Source organism: Pan troglodytes, chromosome 5, assembly GCF_028858775.2.
Source record: "Pan troglodytes isolate AG18354 chromosome 5, NHGRI_mPanTro3-v2.0_pri, whole genome shotgun sequence".
Taxonomy (NCBI): domain Eukaryota; kingdom Metazoa; phylum Chordata; class Mammalia; order Primates; family Hominidae; genus Pan; species Pan troglodytes.
In genome coordinates, this window is record NC_072403.2 from 89,323,894 (window position 1) to 89,349,878 (window position 25,985).

Consider the following 25,985-nt stretch of genomic DNA (forward strand, 5'->3'; position numbering starts at 1 on the left):
TCAGGAGTTCAAGACCAGCCTAGCCAACATGGCGAAACCCTGTCTCTACTAAAAATACAAAAATTAACCAGCCGTGGTGGCACATACCTGTAATCCCAGCTGCTCCGGAGGCTGAGGCAGGAGAATTGCTTGAGCCCAGGAGACGGAGGTTGCAGTGAGCCGAGATCATGCCACTCAAGCCTGGCTGACACAGTGAAACTCTGTCTCAAAAAAAAAAAAAAAGTTTTAATGAACAACATTTTATTTCTAATCTTTCTGGCTGATAAAAAACATAACTACAATAAAATGACAATTGTTAAAAGTAAAATCATAAAGCATTCTCAAATGCATACCAACGTAAAGAAAATTACATTGTTACGTAATTACCAATTCAAATTCAAGGGAAAATATAATCAATGATTCAATGCATTTTAAGGACAACTGTATACAATAAAAGGGTGCGATTCTTCATATAATATTTAAGAAATTTCATACAAAGATACTAATGGATCAAATTATGCACAATAAAAACTCAGTAAACACATAAGCTATTAATGGAAGCACAGTTTTGTGATGAATTTAACTGTATTCAAACAACTTTGACATAACAAACACACAATAAATAAAGATATAAAGAATGAAGATAATATGTTAAACTTGAAAATCTGTATCTTACAAAACTAAAACTTTTCAAGTATCCCCATTCTGAAATGAATGGATGCTATATTAGGCCACAGGGTCAGTATCAGTAACTTCTTTTTTTTTTTTTTTTTTTTTTTTTTGAGATGGAGTCTCGCTCTGTCGCCCAGACTGGAGTGCAGTGGCGCGATCCAATCTCGGCTCACTGCAAGCTCCACCTCGCAGGTTCACGGCCATTCTCCTACCTCAGCCTCCTGAGTAGCTGGGACTACATGCGCCCACCACCATGCCCGGCTAATTTTTTTTTTTTTTGCATTTTCTTAAAATATTATGTGAACTATAATAGTTGCCCACAATGCAATAAACCAGAAACCAATCATGGAAGGATAAAACAATGAGCGATTAAAACTTAGAAATACTGCTGGGCGCAGTGGCTCACGCCTGTAATCCCGGCACTTTGGGAGGCTGAGGCCGGCCAATCACGAGGTCACAAGTTTGAGACCAGCCTGACCAACATGGTGAAACCCCATCTCTATTAAAAGCACAAAAAAAAAAAATTAGCCCGGCACGGTGGTGCGTGTTTGTAATCCCAGCTACTCAGGAGGCTGAGGTAGAAGAATTGCTTGAACCCAGGAGGTGGAGGTTGCATGCAGTGAGCCGAGATCACACCATTGCACTCCAGCCTGGGCGACAGAGTGAGACTCCGTCTAAAAAAACCAAAACAAAACAAAACTTAGAAATACAATATCTGAAATTCTACTGTATTAAAGAAAACTCTATTATGTTTACTGTATTAAGACCACATTAGTGGAATATTCATAAAATAACATGGGCCTTGATAGTGAAATGTGATGATCATGTAAGAGAAGAAAATATATTATTTTTATTTATTGCATCAATGTATTGATTAATAATATTCATAAATTGGTAACAATTAATGACAATACATGTCAAAAGCCAACAAAATCAGAATTGATTCTTAAAAGGAATCTGATAAAACTGGAACTAAACTATTATTTAAATTTGGTAAATATTCTCTCTTTTTAAAAAGTGTCTATAGTTTATTTTTTAATTTTTTAAATTTTAATTTTTGTGGAAACATAGTAGGTGTACATATTTATGGAGTACAAGAGATGTTTTGACACAGGGATGCAATGTGAAATAAGCATATCATGAAAGATAGAGTATCCATCCCCTCCAGCATTTATCCATTGTGCAAACAATCTAATTACACTATTATTTTAAAATGTGCAGTTACTATTGACCATAGTCACCTGGCAGTGATATCAAATAGTAGGTCTTATTAATTCTTTCGATATTTTGTATCCATAACCATCCGCAACTACCCCAAAACCCCCCACTACCCTTCATATTCTCTGGTAACCATTCTTCTATTCTTTATCTTCATGAGTTCAATTGTTTTGTTTTTTAGATCACACAAATAAGTGAGAGCATGAGATGTTTGTCTTTCTGTGTCTGGCTTATTTCACTTAACATAATGATCTCCAGTTCCATCTACGTTGTTGCAAGTGGCTGGATCTCATTCTTTTATATGGCTGAATAATACACATTGTGTCTATGTACCACAGTTGCTTTATCCATTCCTCTGTTGACGGACACTTAGGTTGCTTCCAGTTGATAGCTATGGAGTGTAGATATCTCTTGGATATACTGAATTTCTTTCTTTTGGGCGTATACCCAGGAGGGGGATTGCTGGATCATATGTTTGCAATGTTTAGTTTCCTGAGTAATTTCCAAACTGTTCTCCGTAGTGGTTGTACCAATTTACATTCCCACCAGCAGTTCCCTTTTGTCCACATACTTTTCAGCATTTGTTATTGCCTGTCTTTTGGATACAAACCGTTTGTTTTAAGAAGGCTTTTTAGATACTTGAAATCACTAGGGTGTTGCAATCTAAGCTGTTTCTGCTTTAGGGAACACCCCAAACTCAGTAACACTGTTGTTCTTGCAGACTTGTAGAGGTACTTCTTTGATGATCTTGTACAAGATAGAGAAGAAGTCTCTGGATTACCAGGCAGAGCCACTTGTTCTCTTCCCTTACTTTTCCCAAAACATACAGTCTCTCTCTCTGTTCTGAGCCACCTAAAGCTGGGGTTGGAGTGACACAAGCACCCCTGTGGCCATCATAACTATGACGGAGCTGGGTCAGACCTGAAGCTAGCACAGTGCTAGGTCTTGCCCAGGGCCTGCTGTGGGTGAGCATCAGCTGAGTTTAGTCTGGGTCTTCTTTCTGCTCTAACAGAACAGCTCTCAATTCAATGCCTCTGCACCAAGCTGCTGTTGCTGGGGATGAAGGAGGGATGGCAGCAGCTATTTTGGTGGAGTTTTCTATTCTGCCGTCTTGCTCTGCCTCCAGTACTACCTTTTTTTAAATAACAGAAAAATAATAAAACACTAAATAAATTCCAGTTAATATCAACATTCACATAAAAAATTCTTCATGATTATTATTTGATGACTTTTTCTGAAAGATCTAGATAAAACCAAACATAAACATGGAGAGTAGCCACTGGAGAAAAGGTGATGAAATTAATGTAAAACACGGGTATATTGAAAACACCCCCAAAAACCTGATAAAGTCCTAGAATTAACAAGTGAGTTGAGCAGAAAGTCTTGAATGTGTCATAAATATTGAAAACCCAGTCACTTTTCTATGCCAGTCATAATCAATTTTGTTTTTATGGAACACAGAATCCATTTACAGTAACAAAAACGAACTTTAAAAGATGCTAAAATACGTAGAAAGAAATTCAACAAAATATTTGTGACCGACTTGTAGTTATGAAAATTTTATTAATTACTAAAAGCAGTGATTTACGTAAGTAGACATTTCTTATTTCTCAGTATTAAAATTACAGGAATTCCAATTAGTTTATAGACTCAATCCTCAGATAATTAAAATTTCAATCTAATTATAGGGAAGTGTAATATAGCAAATTAAGTACATAGCATTCCAAGAAAAATTAAGAGATGAAATAATTGTAAAAGTTTTGAAAAAATAAATATCTTGACAGAGAATTACTTTATCAACACTTGAAATACAATAAAATTGTAATATATAAAATAGTATGAGTACAAAATCGAATACTCATAACAGTAGAAAAATGACACTCTTGTAATTATCATTCCATTTTTACTTATTTGTACTTTCAATAAATCTGATAATCGATGTTGAGCACTTTTTCATATGCCTGTTTCCCATTTATATGTCTTCTTTTGAGGAATGTCTATCCAAATTGTCTGCCTATTTTTTTGTTTAGATTATTAGGTCTTTTCCTATAAGTTGTTTGAGCTACTTCTATATTCTGGTTATTAATCCCTTGTCAGATGGGTAGTTTGCAAATATTTTCTCCCATTCTGTGGATTGTCTCTTCACTTTGTTGATGGTTTTCTTTGCTGTGTAGATGCTTTTTAACTTGAAATGATCACATGTGATCATCAAGGAAGTGCAAATAAAAGCTACAATGACATGTTATCTCACCCTAGTTAAAATGGCTTTTATCCAAAAGACAGGCAATAACAAATGCTGGTGAGCATCTGGGCAAAAGGGAACTCTGGTACACTGTTAGTGGAAATGTAAATTAGTACAACTATTGACAACCATTTGGAAATTCCTCAAAAAAACAAAACTAGAGTTACCACATGATTCAGTAATTCCACTGCTGGGTATACACCTAAAATAAAGGAAATTAGTATATCAAAGAGAGACCTGCACTGTCATATTTGTTTCAGCACTGCTCACAATAAATAAGATTTGGAAGCAACCCAAGTGTCCATCAACAGATGAATGGATAAAGAAAATGCAGTACATACACACAATGTAGCATTTTTCAGCCTTAAAAACAAATGAGATCCTTTCATTTGCAACAACATGGAAGGAATTGGAAATCATTATGTTAAGTGAAATAAGCCAGGCACAGAAAGACAAGCATCACATGTTCTCATTAATTTGTGGAATCTAAAAATCAAAACAATTTAAACTCATGGACATACAGAGTAGGGCTGGGAAGGGTATTGAGCGGTTGGTGGGGAGGTAGGGATGCTTAACGGGTAAAAAAAAAAAAAATAGAAACAATGACTAAGATCTACTATTTGATAGTACAAATAGGGTGACTATAGTAAATAATAACTTAATTGTACATTTTTTAAATAACTAAAAGAATGTAATTGGATTGTAACAAAAAGAATAAATCATTGAGGGGATGCATATCCCATTCTCCATGATGTAATACTTATACACTGTACGCCTGTATCAAAACACCTCAAGTACCCCATAAATATATATACCTGCTATGTACCCACTAAAAGTTAAAATTAAAAAATAAACAAATATAAATTTTAAAATAAATAATTAATAAAAAAAACTGAGGCATACAATAAAATATTTATCATTGGTTATGGGAAAATTGGGAAATTTGGGGCAAAGAACATAGCTATAACTGCAATTTTTACCATGTACTCTAATAATAAATCCACCTTGACTAAATTGCTAATTGAAACAAGTCAAAACTATTTTAAACAAAATGAACAAAAATTTAATTAGTTTGGAATTAGGAAAGATTTGCTCAGAATAAAATCAATGGAAGATATTATAAAGTAAATGAAGGATGGATTTAACTATATTTAATCAAAAATAGATAATCCCAAAGAACTGGGGGGATATACATTTATTGCAAATATGACAAGAAAAGTTTTTATTCTCAATAAGTAAACAAATATTTTATGAATAAAGAATGCAGGCAACACTACAACTGAAAATTTAGTGGGAGAAAAAAGCATAAATATTCCTACAGAAAAATTTAAATGAGAGATTGATATATAACAACTTGTCAATATTCACAGTAATCAAAATAGTGGATATTTTTTAAAAGATACCATATGTCAACAAAGCTGCTAAAACATGAAAACTAGTAAACACTATTACTATCTAGCTGATGGAGATTATAGTGATTATGAAGTGGTAATAATCTGTGATGATAGAGGGGCTTCCTTAACGACCCCAAATACCACAAACTTGAAACAAGTCTATCAACATTATGAAACAGCATTTGGTCATAGTGTCAATATTTTATCAGACAAACTCATGTAAGACCTCAGCTAAGAAGCAGTCACCTGAAAACGGTTACACTGTGGAATTCATTATCAAGAACTGTGATGGTGGAACTTTGGCATGCTGTCCCTATACTCACTGGGGCCTGCTAATGTACCTGTAATGTGCTCAGCTGCAGCTGTGGTGGCTTCTTTGCTGCAGCAACCCCTATGGTATAACTGGGGGATTGATCCTCTCCTCATGTTCTCTGAGATTAATCTTGGTTATTACTTTTTATTTGAAATGACCTTGAGAGAATTCTGTTTGTTATAACTAAGTATACTGATTATTTCAGAAGTTGGTGCTAGTTTAGTTGCATACAACTGTTTCTTAAATAAATAAATCTAAATCTGGGATTATTTTTCTTGCTTCATTGGATCTGAGGTAGTAAGATTATAACTTCTAATACAAATTGAGACTCCATGCTATAACATGCTCTGGCTAGATAGATTTCTCATTTATTATCACCTGTGGTCACTTGGCACTAAGTGACATTCATGGCAAGAGTTTGAAAGACTCAATGTGTAATTATATAAAACCATATAATGAGCATGAGGACTATGAAATGGATTAATGGCTTCCTAACAGCACTGGAGAAGCATAGAAAAAGGATGGCAAACTCAAATTTTTTTATTCAAAGCAGAGTCAGAAAATCAGGGATTTTCGGTGACTGTGCTAAATGAATTTTTTATCACTTGCAGCCATAGGAATAAAAATGCAAAAAAAGAAGCTGGCATACAACTCTATGGTTGTCAATTTATAACATCAGTTGAATTACAACTTTGCCATATCTCTTATGTAAATGTTAAAAATGACATATTGGGAATGATATATTATCCAAGAAATGAAATCAGAATTTGTGGAAAGATACACACAGTTTAAAGTAATGGTTTACAACTGCAAGTACTGCCAGACCCAGAGGGCTCCTATAGTATGTGGAGATTCTTCTAATTAGGCATGCTACTGGCCTTTAGCACTTGGATACTAGGGTTTTTTTGTTTTTGTTTTTGTTTTTTTGAGACAGAGTCTCGCTCTGTCGCCCAGGCTGGAGTGCTGTGGCGCATCTCGGGTCACTGCAAGCTCCGCCTCCAGGTTCATGCCATTCTCCTGCCTCAGCCTCCCCAGTAGCTGGGACTACAGGCTCCTGCCACCACGCCCGGCTATTTTTTTTCTATTTTTAGTAGAGATGAGGTTTCACTGTGTTAGCCAGGATGGTCTCGATCTCCTGACCTCGTGATCCACCCGCCTCGGCCTCCCAAAGTGCTGGGATTACAGGTGTGAGCCACCGTGCCCAGCTGGTACTAGGGATTTTAAATGCCCTAAAATAAGGGGGGGGGGATTCTTGCCCAAAAAAGAATTGCTCTGTCTAAAATGCCTGTAGCATTCCTATTGAAATCACCAGCTTTGAGTAATAATAACTCCCCAGTTTGACTGAGCTTCCCTTTACTGCAGAACCATCCTCTGGACTCCTGGTAGAAGTGGCTGTTTCGGTCTTGCTTGAAGACACTTTGATAACCTTATCCAAACAGTTAGCTTGAAAAGTGAAACCATTAGAATTAAGTCTAGCTTCATTATCAGAAAACATCTTAAATTACTTGATCAAATTAGAATTGTTTTTCCCCTTACCTAAAAGTAGTCTAAAAACAGACAGTCAAGAACTTGGAATGGATTTTTCATGGTCACTAGCATCCCAGGATCCAATTATCTTTCTATTTCTCATCTTTAGTGTACTGTCACATTGTCCAAGATGACACTTTAAGCTCCAGTCCTAGTTCTAATAAAAGACTGCATGAGAGGAAGAGGGATAAAGAAGGATGAACTCCCTCACCTTTGAGGAAGCTTCTCAGAAAGACCATATAATGTCTATATTGCTCTCATAGACAAGACTTGGTCATACAGAAAGTCTAGGTGCAAATGTTGGTGAAATGAAATATTTTCCTTAGGACATATGGTTGTCCATCTAAAAAGTGGGGTCTGAGATCAATGTGGAAAAGTATAAATGTTGTGATATACAATTAATAGCTTCTGCCACACAAAATCAATCCAATTTCTCCTTGCCCTCTCATAAGCCATCCTTGCTTCTAGACTCTGGGATGAAAAGATTTATGCACTAAGATTCAATATGTTACTAAAATGGTTTGACTGCGTTTCCACCCAAAGTCTCATCTTGAATTGCAATCCCCATAATCTCCATAATCCCCATGTTTCAAGGGTGGGACCAGGTGGAGGAAATTGGGTCATGGGGGCAGTTTCCCTCATGCTGTTCTCATGGTAGTAACTGAGTTCTCACAAGATCTGCTGGTTTTATAAGTGTCTATAATTTCCCCTGCTTGTACTCACTCCATTCCTCCACACTGTGAAGAAGGTACCTGCTTCCCCTTTGCCTTCCACCATGATTGTAAGTTTCCTGAGCCCTCTTCAACAATTCAGAACTGTGAGTCAATTAAACTTCTTTCCTTTATAAGTTAACCAGTCTCTAGTATTTCTTCGTAGCAGTGTGAGAACTGACTAATACAGTTGCTAATTGATATCATTTAATATTTGGAAACTATGTGGTGCAAATGGATTTTAAGAGTCACCACTCTTAAATAAAGGAGACTAAAGAAGGAAAAACACTTACATCTGATTGAATTTACTGATAGAGACATTTATAAAAAATTTCGAATTCAGTGTACTAGCTGAGGTAGGTGAAAGCAGCTTTAATTTTCTCCACTGTTTTACTGAAAAATGTACTTCCTAGTAGTTCACTTCCTAGTGAACTAAAGTTTGAGATGCTAGAAATTTAAAGAGTTAAAGTAATCCAATGGTATATGGAGAAATAAAGGTTCTGTAAATTTATTATGTAAAACTTACTATGATTTTACAACTAAGAATATTGATTCATATTGAAATTGGTCCCAGTAGTAAGACAGAAGGTGATCTTTCCACCATAATACTGAGAAATACACTGGAGATGGAAGGGCTTAAATCTTTGAAAAATGTTACAGTGGATAATTTTTGTAAGATAAGTATACCGGTAGAAGATTCTGATATTAATGGGCTTCTTAATTTTTTTTTTTTTTTGAAACAGAGTTTCACTCTTGTTGCCCAGGCTGGAGTGCAGTGGTGCAATCTCAGCTCACTGCACCCTCCACCTCCCAGGTTCCGGCGATTCTCCCGCCTCAGCCTCCCAAGTAGCTGGGATTACAGGTGCCCACTACCACACCCAGCTAAATTTTTTTTGTATTTTTAGTAGAGAGGGGGTTTTACCATGTTGGCCAGGCTGGTCTCGAACTCCTGGCCTCAGATGATCTGCCCGCCTCAGCCTCCCAAAGTGCTGGGATTACAGGTGTGAGCCACTGCGCCCGGCCAGCCTTCTTAATTTTAAAGAATATGAAGGAATTATTGGCTGGCAGAGGCCAAATTGTGCTACTTAATTCATAGGCAGAAGTAACCACGACTCCTGTAATACTCAGTAGGGGTGGTGTGGCAATCAAAATAATACTACCTATAGAGATGACTGAAATCATTATTTGCCATGAAATCGACATGTTCAAATACATGCAAAGCCAATTAAGGTCTATGCACTTGCCATAAGTAAATACATTCTCAGTCTGATGACAGAGATGTAACATTAATACCGTTACAATAGTCACAGCCCCTTGACTAATCCCAGATCTGAGTCAGTTCAGGACTGAGAGTTCCTTGGATACATGAAGGAAAAGATAAACCTAAAGAAAGACTTGCAGTAACAATCTGTATAGTACATTTTTCTCCTAGCACTTTTCAATATAACTTTTATCTTACAGTGGCATAACTGTGGACTGGGTAAAAGGAAAAAAAAAACACCATTCCAAATTGATTGGGTTGTATGGTCACTGCTCAGAGTAGGGACTGATATAACTTGTGTGGTCTATCTATTCAGTTATGTATGTGAATCATATTATGAGAAAAATCTACCAAACTGGTGAAATGACATGTCAGAGGCTACCCTTTCCCATGTGTTTCATGTAATGAGCAGTTTAGAAGGAGGTTGATCAGGGATCTGTACTTCTGTGCACTGCATCTGCATTTAGGCAGGAAAAAGAAAGTGAGGCAAAAGAAAAAGTCAAATATTTTCTTCACATGACTTTGCCAGCTTTATTCTGGAAGTACAGTCCTCTTCAGGTGCTTCTGAATTCCCCTTAGCCAGAACTGTCACATAATCGTAGCTGGAGAAAGGACAGGCATTCAAGTACTGTTTTGGCACTGGCAGAAAAGAGCAATACTGAAGCAGGAACAAATCATGCTTCAGGTGGAAAATAGAGCTTAAACAAATTTCATCTCATTTGGGGCCCAATGGGATCCCAAGCCCAACTTGTGTTAAAATCTTGCTTTTTTCAAGAATGTAGATAAAAAGATAAACTTCTGAACCAGCATTCACTAATGGAGTTAAGAATATTTTGATAAAGCTAAGAAAAGCCTCTTGAGCACCCCGTATCAAAATAATAAACAAAAATACTATACATCTCTGTGGGAGTCACCACTAAAGACTGGAAAAAATAGGCATGATGATTCCTAACATATCACCGTTTAACTTGACTGGCATGTGCAGACAGAGGACTCTTGGAAATTTTATGTAATTAACATAAACTTAATCAGGTAGTGATTCCAATCACAGCTGCTATCCCAGAAGGGGACTATTTCCTAGGAAATCACCACAGTTCTGGATACCTGATATGTATTTATTGATCTGACTCTTTTTTTTCCACTTCCATCTGAGTTAGAAAATCCTAGAAGCTATTTATTTTCACCTGACAGGTACAGCTGCACACACCCAGCATACTACAGCAGGTTTTTACTAGCTCTTCATAACTGGACCACAATTTAGTCCACAGGATGCTTGATCATCCCACAGTCTCCAAGGCATCATTCTGATCTTCTTTGGTCATTACATCATGCTCAGAAAATGTAGCGAAACAGAAAATGAAACTACAGATGCCTTTGTAAGACAAGTGTCAGAAAGTAGGTGATACATGGCACTAGCCAACTTAAGTAAAGCTAATGGCCAAGGAGTACAAGGCATGTTTCCCATTTTTCTTAGCCTGTGTCATTTCATAAAGCAGAGTCTGATGCATGCAGGTAGTTTATTTAGGAAGTGATCCAAGGAAACAGAAGTGAAGGACTTGGAAAAGTAAAACAAGAAAGGAAAGAGAACCATTTTATTGAGTCAGTCAATTCACCTTAGACCTTCTAAGTTGTAGAGAATGTGCCTCTGAACTCTTTCTCTAAGGAATAGAAAGAGAACAATTTATTCACCAGCTCCATTTCCCTTTGGTCAACGTATGTACTTGTGAAGTCATGAAATTGTGAAGTCATGAAATCTGAGTATGTTTCCACTGGGTTCCATGCCATATGGTGAGAGTTGCCACAGGACAGGAAGTAAGAAATATATGGTACTGTCCTGCTTTCTGTGGAGCTCTGAAATATACCTCAAAATTATCTGCTTGGGCATATATTGAGCATTGTCCGGCCCCAATTATTTACAGACTGCCCATAAGGCATGCTATAGTTTCAGTGTTTTTCCCCTTCAAATCTTATGTTGAAACTTGATTCCCAATGTCAGAGATGAGGCCTACTGGGAGGTGTGTCTATCATAAGGGTGGATCCCTCACAAAAAGACTAATACCTCCCTTTGGGTCTGAGTTCTCACTATATTAGTTCCCTCAAAAGCTGGCTGTAAAAAGAGCCTGGAATCTTCCTCCTCTCTTTTGCTTCCTCTCTTCTCATGTGATCTTCACACATCAGTAGGCCTCTCACCTTCTACCATGCATGGAAGCAACTTGAGGCCCTCACTTAAAGCAGATGCTGGTGCCATGCTCATTGTACATCCTGAAGAATCATGTGCCAAATAAACACCTTGTCCTTACTTGTCCTTATGATGTCCCAGCCTCATGAATTCCTTTATAGCAAAACAAAATAGACCAATAGAAAATTGGTACTAGGAGTGGGGTTTCACGCTGCCAGTGGCTCTATAATTATGGGGTCTAGAGTACACTGGCCCTGCTCTCACAGCTCCACTAGGTACTTCCCTAGCAGAGGCTCTCTGGAGTGGCTCTGCCATGTGAAGCTTTTCAATGCATCTTTTAAAATCTAGACGGAAGATGCCAATCATCCACCACTCTTGCATTCTGGGTGCCTGCAAATGTAACACCACATGGATGCCACTAAATCTTATGGCTTGTACCCTCTGGAGTGGCAGCCTGATCAGTACCTGGAGTCATCTGCAGATAGAGCCAATGTGACCAGGATGCAGGTAGTAGCATCCTGAGGTGGTGCAGAGGGCAACAGAGCTACAGGCAGCATCCTGAGGTGGTGCAGGGCAACAGAGCTACAGGCCTCTTTCTTGAAACACTTCTATTCTCCTAGACCTCTGGGTCTTTGATGGGAGGCACATCCTCAAAGATTTCTGAAATGCCTTTGGGGTCTTTTGCTCATTGCCTTGACTGGTAGCACCTGGCTCCATTTTATCTGTGCCATCTAGCAAGTGGTTGCTTTATAGCACCCTTGGATTCCTTTCCTGAAAACTTTCTTTTCTTCTCTACCACATGACCATATTGTAAACTTTTTTTTTTTAATTTATACACTCTACCTCTCTTTTAATTATAAGTTCCACCTTTAGGTCATTGCTTTGCTGCCCTTTCTTATCATAAGCTGTTATAAGTAATTACACCACTTCTTAAACGTTTTGGTGCTTAAAAATTTCTTCCAGATACCCTGGATCATCACTCTTAAGTTCAGCTTTCCACAAAACCCTAAGGCATGAACACAATGCAGTGAACTTCTTTTCTATGGTATAACAAGGGTTACCTTTTTTGGGGGTGGGGGTGGGGGCAGGATGGAGTTTCGCTCTTACTGCCCAGGCTGGAGTGCAGTGGCACGATCTTGGCTCACTGCAACCTCCACCTTCCGGTTTCAAGCGATTCTCCTGCCTCAGCCTCCCAAGTAGCTGGGACTACAGGCATGTGCCACCACGCCCAGCTAATTTTTGTATTTTTAGTAGAGACGGGGTTTCATCATGTTGGTCAGAATGGTTTCAATCTCTTGACCTCGTGATCCACCTGCCTCGGCCTCCCAAAGTACTGGGATTACAGGCGTGAGCCACTGTGCCAGGCCAAGGTTTACCTTTTCTACAGTTCCCCAAAAGTTTCTCATTTCCATCTGAGACCTCATCAGCATGACCTTTACTATGTTTCTATAAGCATTTTGTCACAACCACTTAACCAGTTTCTAAGATGCTCCAAACTTTGCTCATCTTTTAGTCCTCTTTTGAACACACCAAACTCTTCCAACCTCTGCCCATTACCCAGTTCTAAAGCTGCTTATACATTTGCAGGTATCTTTATAGCAACACTTCACTTCTTAGTACCAATATTTTGTTTCTATATGAGATGTTTTATTTAAAATTTTATATAAAGCTTCCAGAAAGCATTTACCTTGCAAATTCTAACTCAAAGTAGAAGATACAGTATTTGGTGAAACTCTTTCCATTTTCAAGATAACAAATGGCACATTTGGATATGTTGTTACAACCCATTTGTTGAATGACCCAAAGGCTGCCAGCTTTGAATGGGTCTTGAACAAAAGACGGCTCTCTGCTATGACTGATATGACTAGACCACAGATGCAATGTTCTTGAAATATCTATGCCAGATTGTGATGCTGAATAATGACTCTCGCATTTTGGTAAAAAATTTACAGCAGATGTCCCTAAAGTTTGAAAGTAAATATTCTTTTGATAGGCAGCTTTTGCCTTGCTTCTAAGCTCCAATAAAAATGGAATGCTTAACTTCTAGGAGAGAATCATGAACCTGAACTACCTTTATTAACTGGGTATTATCTTATCAAGCCTCACAACTGTGATGTCCTCAGCAGCATACAAAGTGAATGTAGTGTATATGAGAGTGAGTATAGGTAGGTGCTAAATGCACAAGGGAGTTTCATAAGCAGGTTTCTCCTGTGAATGTTGTGCCTAAACTTCCACTGCCAACCCAGTCTTGACCCCTACTTTGGGTTTGATGGGGTTCCCTATGATCAGATAACTGAGAAGAAAACATTTTAGCCAGTTATTCAGGTTTCTTGGCAGGACACAGTGGCACTTGATAGAAGTAGATTTATGTGGCGGTCCCGCTTACGTGACCATGAAGGGCACACTGATGTCAGAAAATATTAATGGTAACCAGAAATTCCAATAGTCATTGTTGTGATTCATTGATTCCTGGGAAATAGTCTGGTAGATAACCAAGAACTTGGAAGGAATAAGACTGGATGATTGAAGACAAGGTGGTTTGAGAACAAGATATGTAGTAGACTGGGTCTTAAATGTAGGAATATTTTTATACTATGTGAATGTTTTCTAAAAATGTTTCTACTGCAAATGAGGCTTTCGATAATCAAATGGATATAATGATCTGCTCTGTGGATATTAATCCACCTCATTGTACAGCCAACTCAGTGAGTGTTCATTAAGCTTATTAGCAAGCGGTCCATGTTGAAAAGAACAGATGTTATGCATGGGCTCAATAGATTTTCCCTCTCCAAGACTGACCTGGCTACTAGTACAGTTGAATGTTCAATTTGCCAGTAGCTGTGTCTGACCTGATCCTTTAATAAGTAACAAACCCTAGGGGATCAGTCAGCCAGCTAGTGGAAGGTTAATTATACTAGACTTTTTTTTTTCATAAATGAGATAGCAATTTGTCCTCGCTGGAATAGATACTTCATACAAATTTTGATTTTTTTTCTCAGTTTGCTAATCTTCTGATAGTAATACCATCTGCAGGCTTTATTCAATTCCATATGAAGCATCATGATATCACACTCAAAATTTTTATGACCTAGGAATTTATTTTTCAGCGAAATAAGTAACTAATCTTCTACCTTTAATATGCTTTTTATGCTCATTTTATTGCTTTCAATGCTCAAATTTTATTTTCTTTCTGCAAAGCATCTTTGCTATCTATTCAAGAGATATTTTCTGGAATCAAATATGCTATTTAGCCAAATAAATATAGAAATATGATAAAGGCAACAAGCATGTTAAAACATGCATTAAGTTTCCTTGGCTCATTGAACATTTGTCCTTATAAAGGTAATGAAATGTACAGTGAAAAGCTTGTAGAAAGTCTCAGAAAAATTTTAGCTATCTTCAAATACCAGGGTATGGCAAATTCCCCACTGGGATTCTGATGCATAGGCATGAGTCTTCCCAGAGGTCACAAGAATATTTTGAACATCATTTCCTTAAGATGTTTGCTATGGTAATAAAATGAATAGAACTACTGAGAGATCCAGAAGCTATTAAAAATATGATTTTTTATGCAGATGGTATATCATAGACTATTAATATCAATATATAGTTTCACCATCATTTCCTAAAGAAGCACAAAACTTAGCAACAATAGTTTAGAATTCTTGTGAACATACATGTAGCTAAATTGTAAACCACAGGATACATATGTTAACAGAAATCTTATTTTATTATCAAATAAAATGCACTAACCATAATTTTTTAAAAAGGAAAAAAACACTTTTTCTCAACTGCCCATTATTTGTAAAACTCATAAAACAAGTTATCTTCTCTTTTCTCTGTCTTGCTATGGGGAGTTGGAAAACATGATACATTAAAACCATGAAAATTTGTGCCATATATTGCTAAAATGTATTCATTTGATTGCTGAAATGGTTTGGATGTCTTGTCCCCTCCAAATCTCATGTTGAAATGAGACCTCCAATGTTGGAGGTGGGGCTTAATGGGAGGTATTTAGGTCATGAGTGTAGTAGGTCCCTCATGACTATCTTGGTGCTGTCCTCAACATAATGAGTGAGTTCTCAGTCTGAGTTCATACACAATCTGGTTGTTTAAAAGACTGGCACCTCCTTCCTCTCTCTCTTGCTCCCTCTCTCTTGCTCCTTCCCTTGCCATGTGACATGATGGCTCCTCTTCACCTTCCACCACGACTGTAAATGCCCTGAGGCCCTCACCAGAAGCAGATATCAGCACTATCCTTCATGTACAGCCTGCAGAACTGTGAGCCAAATAAACCCCTTTTCTTTATAAATTACCCAGCCTCAGGTCTTTCTTTCTAGCAGTGCAAATGGACTAATATAATTGCACAGAACTATTCTTTTTATCGAACTTCCCATAAAAAAGCTTGTAATTGCTCAATTATCCTCTTATAATGATTTCACACTTCTGTAAGTATACATACCATCCATGTGCTTTAACTGTGAACTTTCTGTACTATTTCTAAAACAACCATATGCATTTGAAGCATATGTTAATTTAAAAAGATTAGCAATATGTATATTATGCATTAAACAACCAAATTCCATTACTGCTCTGTCACTGTTTCTTCATGAAGCCAAACACACAGTTGATTCAATATATTATACACATATAAACGTTTACCTATACAAGTGGCTGGTATTACCTAGGCCTTTTTTGGATTGTTTCATTAGTTTGGTATGTTAATAGAATAAAAACAGAACTTTTTTCACTTTATCACTTTAAGCAAAACATGCTGTCAGATTGTTACAGTTCACTGAATGAATTATTATATTTTTCTTTCCCTAGGACATCCATAGTTCAACAATGAAAGCAGATATTCTGAAAGAAGTCACAGCTGAAGGTAGGCTGGTTAGGAATGGGAAAGGAGTAGCTGGGAGGTTGGAGGGATAACAGAGAAAGTTCCAAAGGTTGATTATAAACTACCAAGATAACGGGCAATTATGTGTCAGATTGGGGTTTTAATATTAGCTCTGACATAATTTACCACCTTGAGGTTAGGGAAATGTTTAATCTTTGAATAATTAGAATGTATCATTACATCAAATGTAACGAATCTCAGTCCACCAACTATAGCAAGCAAAAAGTGGCATACATTTAAGACAACAAATGCCCCAGTTTGTGGAAGAAAAACCACTGGACCCAAATTCTACATGTTTATGTTAAAGTTGATATATAGTTATATCAGTCCCTTTGACAGTAATCTAGCAATCTAAGAACTAATTGAATCTTCTGTCATTAGACTCCAGATCTGTTGACACTTTGGGCCATATAATTCTTTGTTGTAGGGGACCATCCTCTGCATTGTAGACAGCTTAACAGCATATTTGGCTGACATGCACTGGATGCCAGCAGGATCCCCCTCCTTGCCCTTGTGAAAAGAAAAAGTGTCTCCAAACTTTACCAAGTATCCCCTGGGGGCAAAACTTCTCAATGTTGAAAATCACTGCATTAGACATATTGAGACAATCTTAATCTGGTCAATTGTGTTGACACAAACTGTTAGAGGAAGAATAATTATTAACATTTGTGTCTAGTCAACTGATCTGGTCACATAAATTCTGTATGTGAATTCATTTTGTTTACCACCAAAGCACAAAGACTTTTCAGATAACTTTAAATAATATTGTACAAGTATAGGGGTTCAGAGTAGCAAGTGAATAATTAAATTTACCTAGAATGTGGAGAAATTGGGTTTGGAATATTCATGACACTAGTTCTATTTCTAATGTTTAGTGACTACCACTGAATAATTTATGTCTTATTATTAGAACACCAGGAGTTATGACACATATTTTTTGTGAAGTTTGCCAACTTTGGACTTTTCGAGCATCAAAATTCAACTCTGTATATTTATAGCTAAACTAGGAACCAGGAAATTTAGATGATTTGGCCATGTCCATAAAGTCACTTCACTGCAAAACAGGAATTGTGGTCTGATATTCTGGCAAATACTTTGATCTTATTTCCATGTACAATAGCATTTCTCAAAGATTAGACAGTGGTAGGGTAATGAGAAGCCATTGATGAAGTATAAATTGATCCCCAATTCAACACTTTTATTTCATTCTTTGGAGCAAGTGATATTCACTTCCTAATATTTCCTTTTTGTCTTAGGTCTGAAATGGTTACTTGCTTTTAATACTTAAAATTGGCATAAAGAACCACTAAATTAGGTATTCATTTTTAAAAAGTGTTGTGTACTACTGGAGTTTATTGAAAACTTCAATTTAGCAACCTACTAAACTGTCCTCATAAATATAATATTTGTTAATGTTGCAAACTCCTAATTATGCAAGTTTTTAAATTCTTACAATTTGGAGAAAGAGTACTTTGTTCTCAAAGCACCCTGTTTTTCCCCCTGAATTCAGCAAATGAAATGAACAAAATATTACAGAAAAGGAACATTAAGTGACCCTAACATAGGAAAAGATGTTTAAAACATTAAAGTTATGAGATATATTTTGAATCTGTCAGATTAAAAAAGATCAAAACATCTGATAACACCTTGTGTTAGTAAGGATGTGTACTCACAGGTAATCTTATACAGTGCTAGTGAAAAACTTGAATTGCTATTTCTGAAACGGGTGTGGTTCGCTTCTTCAGTGCCCCGCTGCTCAAACCTCTAGGGGAGCTTACAGACGGGCAGGCTGTGGGGCTCCAAGCCCACGGTAGTGTCTAGGGGTGAATGTTTAGGCCTCCTGAAGCCCCAGTGGGCGTGTGTTACAGGGCCCTCTCTTAGTTTGCAGTCTATAGGCGGCTTGTGTTAACCAGCTCAATTAGACTCTTTACCTTGTTGCAAGTACAGAGGGCCTTCCGTATCCTGGGATTTCTTCGCTGTGCTCTTTTGCCGGCGCTCGTCAAAAAGTCCTCTCCATGACCAGCCACTTGCATCTTCTTCCCCTATGAATTCCTCACGAAGTCCAGCCACTTGTGCGTGTGTGCCTTCTAGGGCCTGGAGTTTTTACAGGCACAGGATGGGGGAATGGCGGACCAAGGTGGTCTTGGGAAATGCAAAATTTAGGTGGAAGGCAGGAGTGCCTCTCCTCAGCTAGGTCCATGGGGGTGGAGCCCTAGCCAGGGACTACGCCCTCCTCCACCCAGCACTTCCCTTCCCCGCTTCCGTATCATTTAAAGGGACTACGCTCTTCCCTTCCCAGCAATCCTGTGTTACTCTATGGAGAGTTTGGCAAAAATTTTAAACGCATATAACATTTGTCCCAGAAATTTCACTTCTAGCACTTTATCTTACAAATATATTCACATAGGAGGAAATGATATATATACAAGAATATTCACTGAAGCATTGTAGGCAATATCAAGGATTGGAAATGTCCTAATATTCACCAATAGATAACAGGAAAATAAATTAGGATTCTTTCTAACCCATTATAAAAGAATGAGGCAGAACTTTATGTAATGACAAAGAATAATCTCCACAAAAATGTTGCTAAATACAAAGAAATTATTACAAGTCATGCTGCAATTTATTATTACTAAAGGAAATATATGGTCTGTGCTTATATGCATTGAATATCTCTAGGACATCACACAGATAAATAAAATGAAATGAAAACTGAAAGATGATACAGGCTTGGGCAGAGAAGTAGGTGGCTGGGGAGATATGGAGAGCAGAATTCTTCTTTTCATGATACCCTTTTTGTACTGTTTGAATTCAAGCTATGCATTTCAAAGTATATTAATAATCCTCCCAGAACTGTGGCCCCATTCCCAGGCTCTTCCGATCCTTCAATGATACATGAAGTTTCTACTCTCTGGTAAATTATTGGATCACAGTAACAGAAGACTGGCCAATATTGCAAAAACAACAGCTAATCCAGACTTCCCTTATCCTACAGAGCTCAGCAAATACTTGATGTCACTACTCTTCCCTTTGCTTGCTAACTACTGAAGGGGTATTTTACAAAAGCAAACTAGCAGGCTAATGAGTGTCAACCTCAGTTGCACAGGGACTATAAAACTGACCCCTAAATACAAAGATAATTAATTATTTGATGTCTCTTGAGTCTAGACTTTGCCCAGAACCAGGCTCTAGTTTTTTATTATTAGTTGTTCCTTAAAGGCTAAATGGCTGTGTAGAATAAATAGAACAGGGGAAGCTGAAAATAATCTGATGCTCTCCAGACTGGGAATTATCATGACACATAGAATTTCTTTCTACCAAGTATAAAGCACTTGTCATTTAACAAGAAGAAACTGGCGTGTTAATGCAACCCCCATTTTCTGGAATGAAGAGAACAAGTTAAATATTAAGAGAGAGATGTAGTGCCTTAGGAGTCACTAAGAGTTATGGCTGCCCATGCTTTGAATGTAGACCCTTCTCTGGGCCATAGTGAAATATAAAGATCATTCACTATTAGCCCCTGTAAAATTACTTGTGATGATCCTGATTTTGAATGACAGAAGATATCCAGCCAGTTGAAACAGATATCAGAATGTCAAGTGTTTCTTTTTGTTGTTGTTTTGCTTGTTTTTTAAGGAATTCTTCCTGGAAGCCAGAAACACAATATTGTAGTCTCATATGTTCTGACATCACTGATGGGAGATTATTTGCTTAAAAAGTATATTCAAGCCCATCCTCTGCCAAACATCTTGCCATCCCCAATATTCTGTTTATTCTCAGCCTGCCCATAATACAGATTGTATTTCTGCTCTTCCTCTCAAAACACTGTTTGTATCAATAAGTTCCGACTATTCTTGGAACTCTCATTTCCATCCAACAATCTTCATCACTTCCTATGTTATTTTCCACTGTGATTTGCCCCTCAAAGCCCTGTATATGCTAGATCTATGATAGACAAATTTCCACCTGTCTGCTCTGAAATTTTTCTCAACATCTATCATCTTCTTGAACTTCAAAAAGTTTGAATATTTTTCAAAAATTCACTATTTCAACCCCTTCTCTTACTCTTGCTCAAGAGAGTCTCAAGTTTTTTCCTGGGCTCTAACTCCCTGAGAGATAAGAAAGCACGTTATTTTTTGTCCCAGTAAATCCTCCAGATAAGAAATCTATCTAATTGCGCAGAGATGCTAGAGAAAGGCACAGAAAAATGTTGATCTCGTCTATTTTTTATCTCCATCAGGGCTCTCTCTGTTGCTAAATAAACCTTTTACCTATCACCTACTTATTCTTCATTGCATTCTCTACTGTGTCTCTTATACACTTTCTTTTCTCTTCTATCCACTCATATTTTGTTATCTTCTTAATCTCAATAAATGATCTCATTTTATTCTTTCTACAAGACTGTTTATCCAGCGATATAACACTAAATGTTTATTTCAATCATCAAACCTTGAGATAAACATTTTTAAAAAACTCAGATAACCAATTTCTCAAAAAATATGTAGTATTGAAACCAGTTTATTAAAACATCTTTAACAGTTAGTTGGCACAGGTCCTAGAATAGAGTATGTTACGGGTGGAAGAGATCTGAGTTACTCTGAGTTACTGGCGGTGTGTCCATATGAGTCCATAGCAACTTCAGTCCTTACCTCCTCAGAAGAAAGACTTTGACTGAAGAGCATAAAGCAGAAAAAGAGACCCAGGTGAGTTCCAGAGCAGGGGTGGAAGTTTTTTTTAAAAGGCTTTAGAACAGGAAAAAAAGGGAGGTGTGCCTGGAAGAAATCCAAATGGCCACTGAGGTTGAAGAGAGAAAAGAGAAGAGAAGGGCCTTTAACCTTGATCCTGGGACTTTATAGGTTCACCTCTTGGTCATGATTCTTCCCTTAGGGTGGGCTTCCTGCATGCAGTGTCCTCCTTACCCTAAGGAATTGAGCACGCCCAGTGTGTTTAGGGAGTTACATGCATGCCCATCTGAGTCTTTCTTCCTTTTTCCGGTGGGTGTACCCAGATCATACTTCCTTATTTTTTGTCTCTTAATTTGCATGCCCAGGACGTTTCTTCTCCCTGGGGCCTGCATTCAGTTAACATTTTGATGTTAATAGGTGTGGACTATCAGGAAATGCCCTCTCCCTGGCGCTGGCAAATTATCATTTTTAGAAAGCCAATGAAATAATTGTTGAACCATAAGAAAACCAGTAAGTGTTTTAGTCTTCAATGTGCTAATTCATTTTCAAAAATATCATCAGCTTTATAGTTCCTAGGAAGTTAGGATTCTGTACATCTTCAAGAGAAAAGAAAATGGGCAAAGAACCAACTTTCAGGGAGGGCTTCTTAGAAAATATTAAGTTTCAGGCCACTGCTGGAACAAGCAGCTATATCCCAATGCATCACATCATATTTATCTCCATCTCCAGATAGATACATATTATATCATTGCTTGCTCATAACTATGACCATGATTCATCAATAAAATAAGTTATTATGTTGAGTGTGATGTGTTTACCATGGGACAAGTTAGGATAGGTATCCAACATTCACACATACTCTCTATCTTAATACTTAAGAAGTTCATCTCGTTTCTCCAGAAAAACCTATTTTTTGAGTTAGATTAAAAAGTTGAAAATTGTATTTGCTGAATGAGGCTAATTCTCCAAAAAAAAAGCAAATGAACTACTAAATGAAAGAGTCAACAAGGAGAATGACCATCTATTGCTGTCGCATGTGGGTGGCTTTGACTTGAGAGTTGCAAAAGAACTGGGTGTGCCTCACTGAAGTTTGCCAGGCTCTCACTTAGATGTTTGGGTCTACAATTGTATGACTATCTTCATAGCAAAATCATGTGTTAAGAAAAGTGCAGCAACAACAATATTAAATTTTGTTTTTGCAAATAAAGATTTTTATTAGTGCTAATGGTAGCTAAAATGTGTAAATATTATTTTACATGTAAATATTCAACAAATGTTTTGAAGTATCTATTAAGTGGTAGGTGGTAAAGGTGCCACAGTCAATAAGACAAATGAAATTCCTGCTTTCGCTCTAGTTTGGGAAGTCGACTAATCTTCAAATAGATAACCATAAGCATTTGTCAGCTAATAAAAGATACTATGGGAAAAAAAGAAGCCAAGAGTTAGAATGTGATTATGAGTATAATTTGTATTTTGGAGCACAGACTTATTGCAATTAGAATTTCCCAAAAGAGATCTGCCTTTGCTCTCTTTTAGTATTATTTTTCTATTTCATTTTAAGCTTATTTCATCCACTTAAAACAGTCAAAATGCCAACATTACATATTTCAAAGTACAGAAATTAGAAAATTGCAGACATTATGCCAGTAAAATACTAAGATCCAATGTAAATTGGAAATTATCTAAGCTATGCTGTCTCTTAAACTTTGCACTTTCACCCCAGACTAGATTCAAATTGTCATTAATTGCATTCTGTCAACTTTTGAGTTAGATCAGGGAGTCTTTAATTTGCAAGCCAGGATGCTATTTTGTGATGCTGCACAGTGCTTACTGCTTGCTACCTTCTACCCTGAAGGGAACTGCAGTTTCAGGAATGGGTTGACATATCAATTAGTTTGTAATCAGTGTATAACGTCCTTTGAGCATTTGATGCCAGATTCTACTGTTATTTAGAAAGTCAATAGAAAGTCCTCCTGGAATACAGGTCTGTAGGACACAGAACAAGATGAGAAACTTCAACTTATTGTAAGCTGCAAAATGACTATTGTCTCCAAGCCAGACCTTCCTGACTGATTATTTTCCCAGAGGAAAGGATCCTCGTTGCTTCCTGTGGGCAAGTCTGTAAGCAGAAGCATTAATAGTCCTGGCCGATCCCACCAAAGCAAGACCATGCCATCCCTGCTTGCACATGTGTGGCAAGTATATTCTGGCCCAACAATTGCCAAGCAAGCAACTTACTGATTCTCAAATCAGAAGATAAGCCTGGAAAGGATCTTAAGTTCATCTAATTTAACTTCTGTAATACAACTTTTTGTGTGCTGACTTGACCCAGCTTTGAGGTCCTGGCTAGAGGCCAGTTGTTACCTTTTTTGAGTAGCCAATTAAGTTCCCATCTCAACCACTTCCCTTATCTGACTTTCACACTCCAGGCCACTGTGCACCTGCCCTAATTGCCCCACGGCCAGGTACCAGATAACCAGAGGCAAACCTTATGACCAGAGCCAGCTGATATTATGCAAATTAGCCAATACTGAACTTGTTTACCCTGCATCACCCTTTTCTTCCTGCAGAAACCACAAAAAAGGTGCTTGTTCACAGTGTCCCATTCTTCCTCTGCCTCATGCTTCCCTCATTCCCAGGGTGGCAAGTCTGTGTTTTTCCCAGGGAAATGTGAGTAACAAAACTATGAAACTCTTTCTGGTTTCTCTCTTTTGATGTGCATCCGGCCTCACCATACCTCACTCAGGGTAACATGGTTAACACTACCTCTTCATCTTCTCAAAGAGAAAAGGAATATACAGACAAGACAGGTGAATTGCCTAAGGTCTCATAGGTAGTTCTTGGCACAGGTGGGTCCAGAACTCAGGTTTCTGATTGCAACCTCCTAGTTTACTGTTCTTTTCTTTAAGTTTCACATGAAAAGTAGTGATCACCAGAGAATTAAAAACATAATAAAATAGTTATAATATCCCTAATTTACTGAGCAACTACTGGAACTTTTTTATTGTGTTTGCCACTGTATATACACAATAATTCTCCAAGGTGTATATTATACAACTTTTTTGTACTTTAGAAAACTGAGACAGAAAGGGGAATCACCTTTTGATCATGATGCCACTTTCTACTTCATCATATAAAAAGTGATTCACAGAGTCACAATTCAAATACTGAAGCTTCCAAATCAGTACAACAGCCATCACCTTCCTCAAATGATATGAAGCCCATTGCTAAAAAATAAAAATAAAAGTACGGGCTACAGTTCAGATATATTTAAAGGCCAACCACTCATAACCGTATAATAAAAATTTGACTTGTCCTGATTTCTCCCAAATGCTAGCTCTAATCATAAATGAAACAGAAAATGTAAGCTTTATATCCTTGTCAGCATGATTCAGTGAAATTAAACCAATCAGCTATAGACAGATCAGCTTAAACAGCTCTACTTGCCCTAAAAAAGAATATTAATACGTAACAGCCAATCACAGAAAAGGTCAAAATACCTCCTCCTTCTTGCTTTATAAATTGTGCTGTAACTGCTGTGAGCAGGGCTTCTTATCACTTTTGGCTTGAGATCTCCTGGTTCATGAACCAAGAGTATGCACAAGAAACTTTTAAAATTTTTCTACCTTGCTCTGAATGTATTTTTGACATCATAAAAATCAAAGATTCTTCTTTGTACACTGGAGAAAGAGAAAAAATCAAAGAGAGAGAAAATAAATGATATAATACTTATGAACTATTTAATTTTAATGGACCCACAGAGGAAAACTAGCATAATTTTACATGAGAATATGTACTATCTATTCCTCCCTCTTTTCCTTTATTTATATGTGTCTTAGACCTCTTTTTTCTTATATTTATTGAATTTTTCTGATATGCCAGGCACTGTTCCAAGTACTCTATCTGTAATCCTCACAACAATCCAATGATGTATTATAATTATCCCCATTTTACAGATTAGGAAATGGAGGGACTCAGCTACTAAGCCAAGCAGTGTGGCTCCAGAACCTGCCCTCTGAGCCACTATACTTGTCCTTTTATGTGATGCATGCTCAGAAATCTGATGTATCTGGCATTTTATCCAGTGAAGACATCCAACTAAAATGTTCAGGGAAGACTAGAGATTATAAATAATTTCACCACATTTGTTCAAAATTGTCTCTATAATATCCCCAAGGTATGTTTCTGCTTTCTGAAAGTCAGAATGGAGAGAAAGCTCTTACTGAACTGTTATTTGAATCTGAGCTACAGATAAAGTGGAAACCAAAGGATTCTCTTAGGAACCAAATTCCCTAGTTATCCGAGGAAGGTGGAGTTGGACTTTGGAAGAATACATTTTCTCTGCCGTGACACTGGAAAGACTATTGCTCATTTCAAAGCTGACAGTAAAGTCATGCTCGATATTGATGCAGATTGGATTGTAGCAGATTTGTGGGTATGGATTTTTCACTGGGAATGTAGGAGGAAAGTGTAGTATCATGGAAAGACGGCTGTCTTTGGAGTAAGGAGCCAATTTCGCTTGTGCCTACTTACTTGGGCTGTGGTTTTCTCCTCTGAGTTTTTAAATTGTTAAGATTCAATAAATTATAGAAGATGCTGGAAAACTGAAATATAAAGAACCAAATAGAGGACCCAATGGCTATGGGAAGTATCTCTTTGGCCTAGAGGTGATATCGAATTGTGACAGAAAGGGAAACAAGGTGATAAACACCAAGGAGAGAGGAATACATTCTCAGGCAGCGTCAAAGAGGCTTTCCAGGTACAATTGCTTTGATCCAGCTGCATGCAATGCCCAAGCTGTTAAGTGTGGAGCTTCTCAGGAAGCAAACTTGCCTCTAACTGCTCTTGCTTTGCTCCTCTTTCAGCTTTTGCACGACTTGAGGATAACTGGGCAATTTAATA

The 25,985-nt window shown here is 37.4% G+C and overlaps 1 protein-coding gene across 3 annotated transcripts in view; it reads right to left on the reverse strand.

Moving 5' to 3' along the window:
- LOC129144293 (protein GVQW1-like) overlaps positions 1-18,619 on the reverse strand; it is a 535,404-nt gene extending 516,785 nt beyond the window's left edge. For all 3 annotated transcript variants that reach the window (XR_008548578.2, XM_054686065.2, XM_054686066.2), the window contains exons 1-2: positions 18,327-18,619; positions 88-200 (exon numbers count right to left, since the gene is read on the reverse strand). Coding sequence is in view for 2 of the 3 variants with exons in the window: in XM_054686065.2 (XP_054542040.1) it covers positions 88-200; positions 18,327-18,428 (215 nt within the window). In the remaining variant the exon portion in view is untranslated. The remainder of the gene's footprint in view (positions 1-87; positions 201-18,326) is intronic.
- Between the last annotated feature and the right edge of the window lie 7,366 nt (positions 18,620-25,985).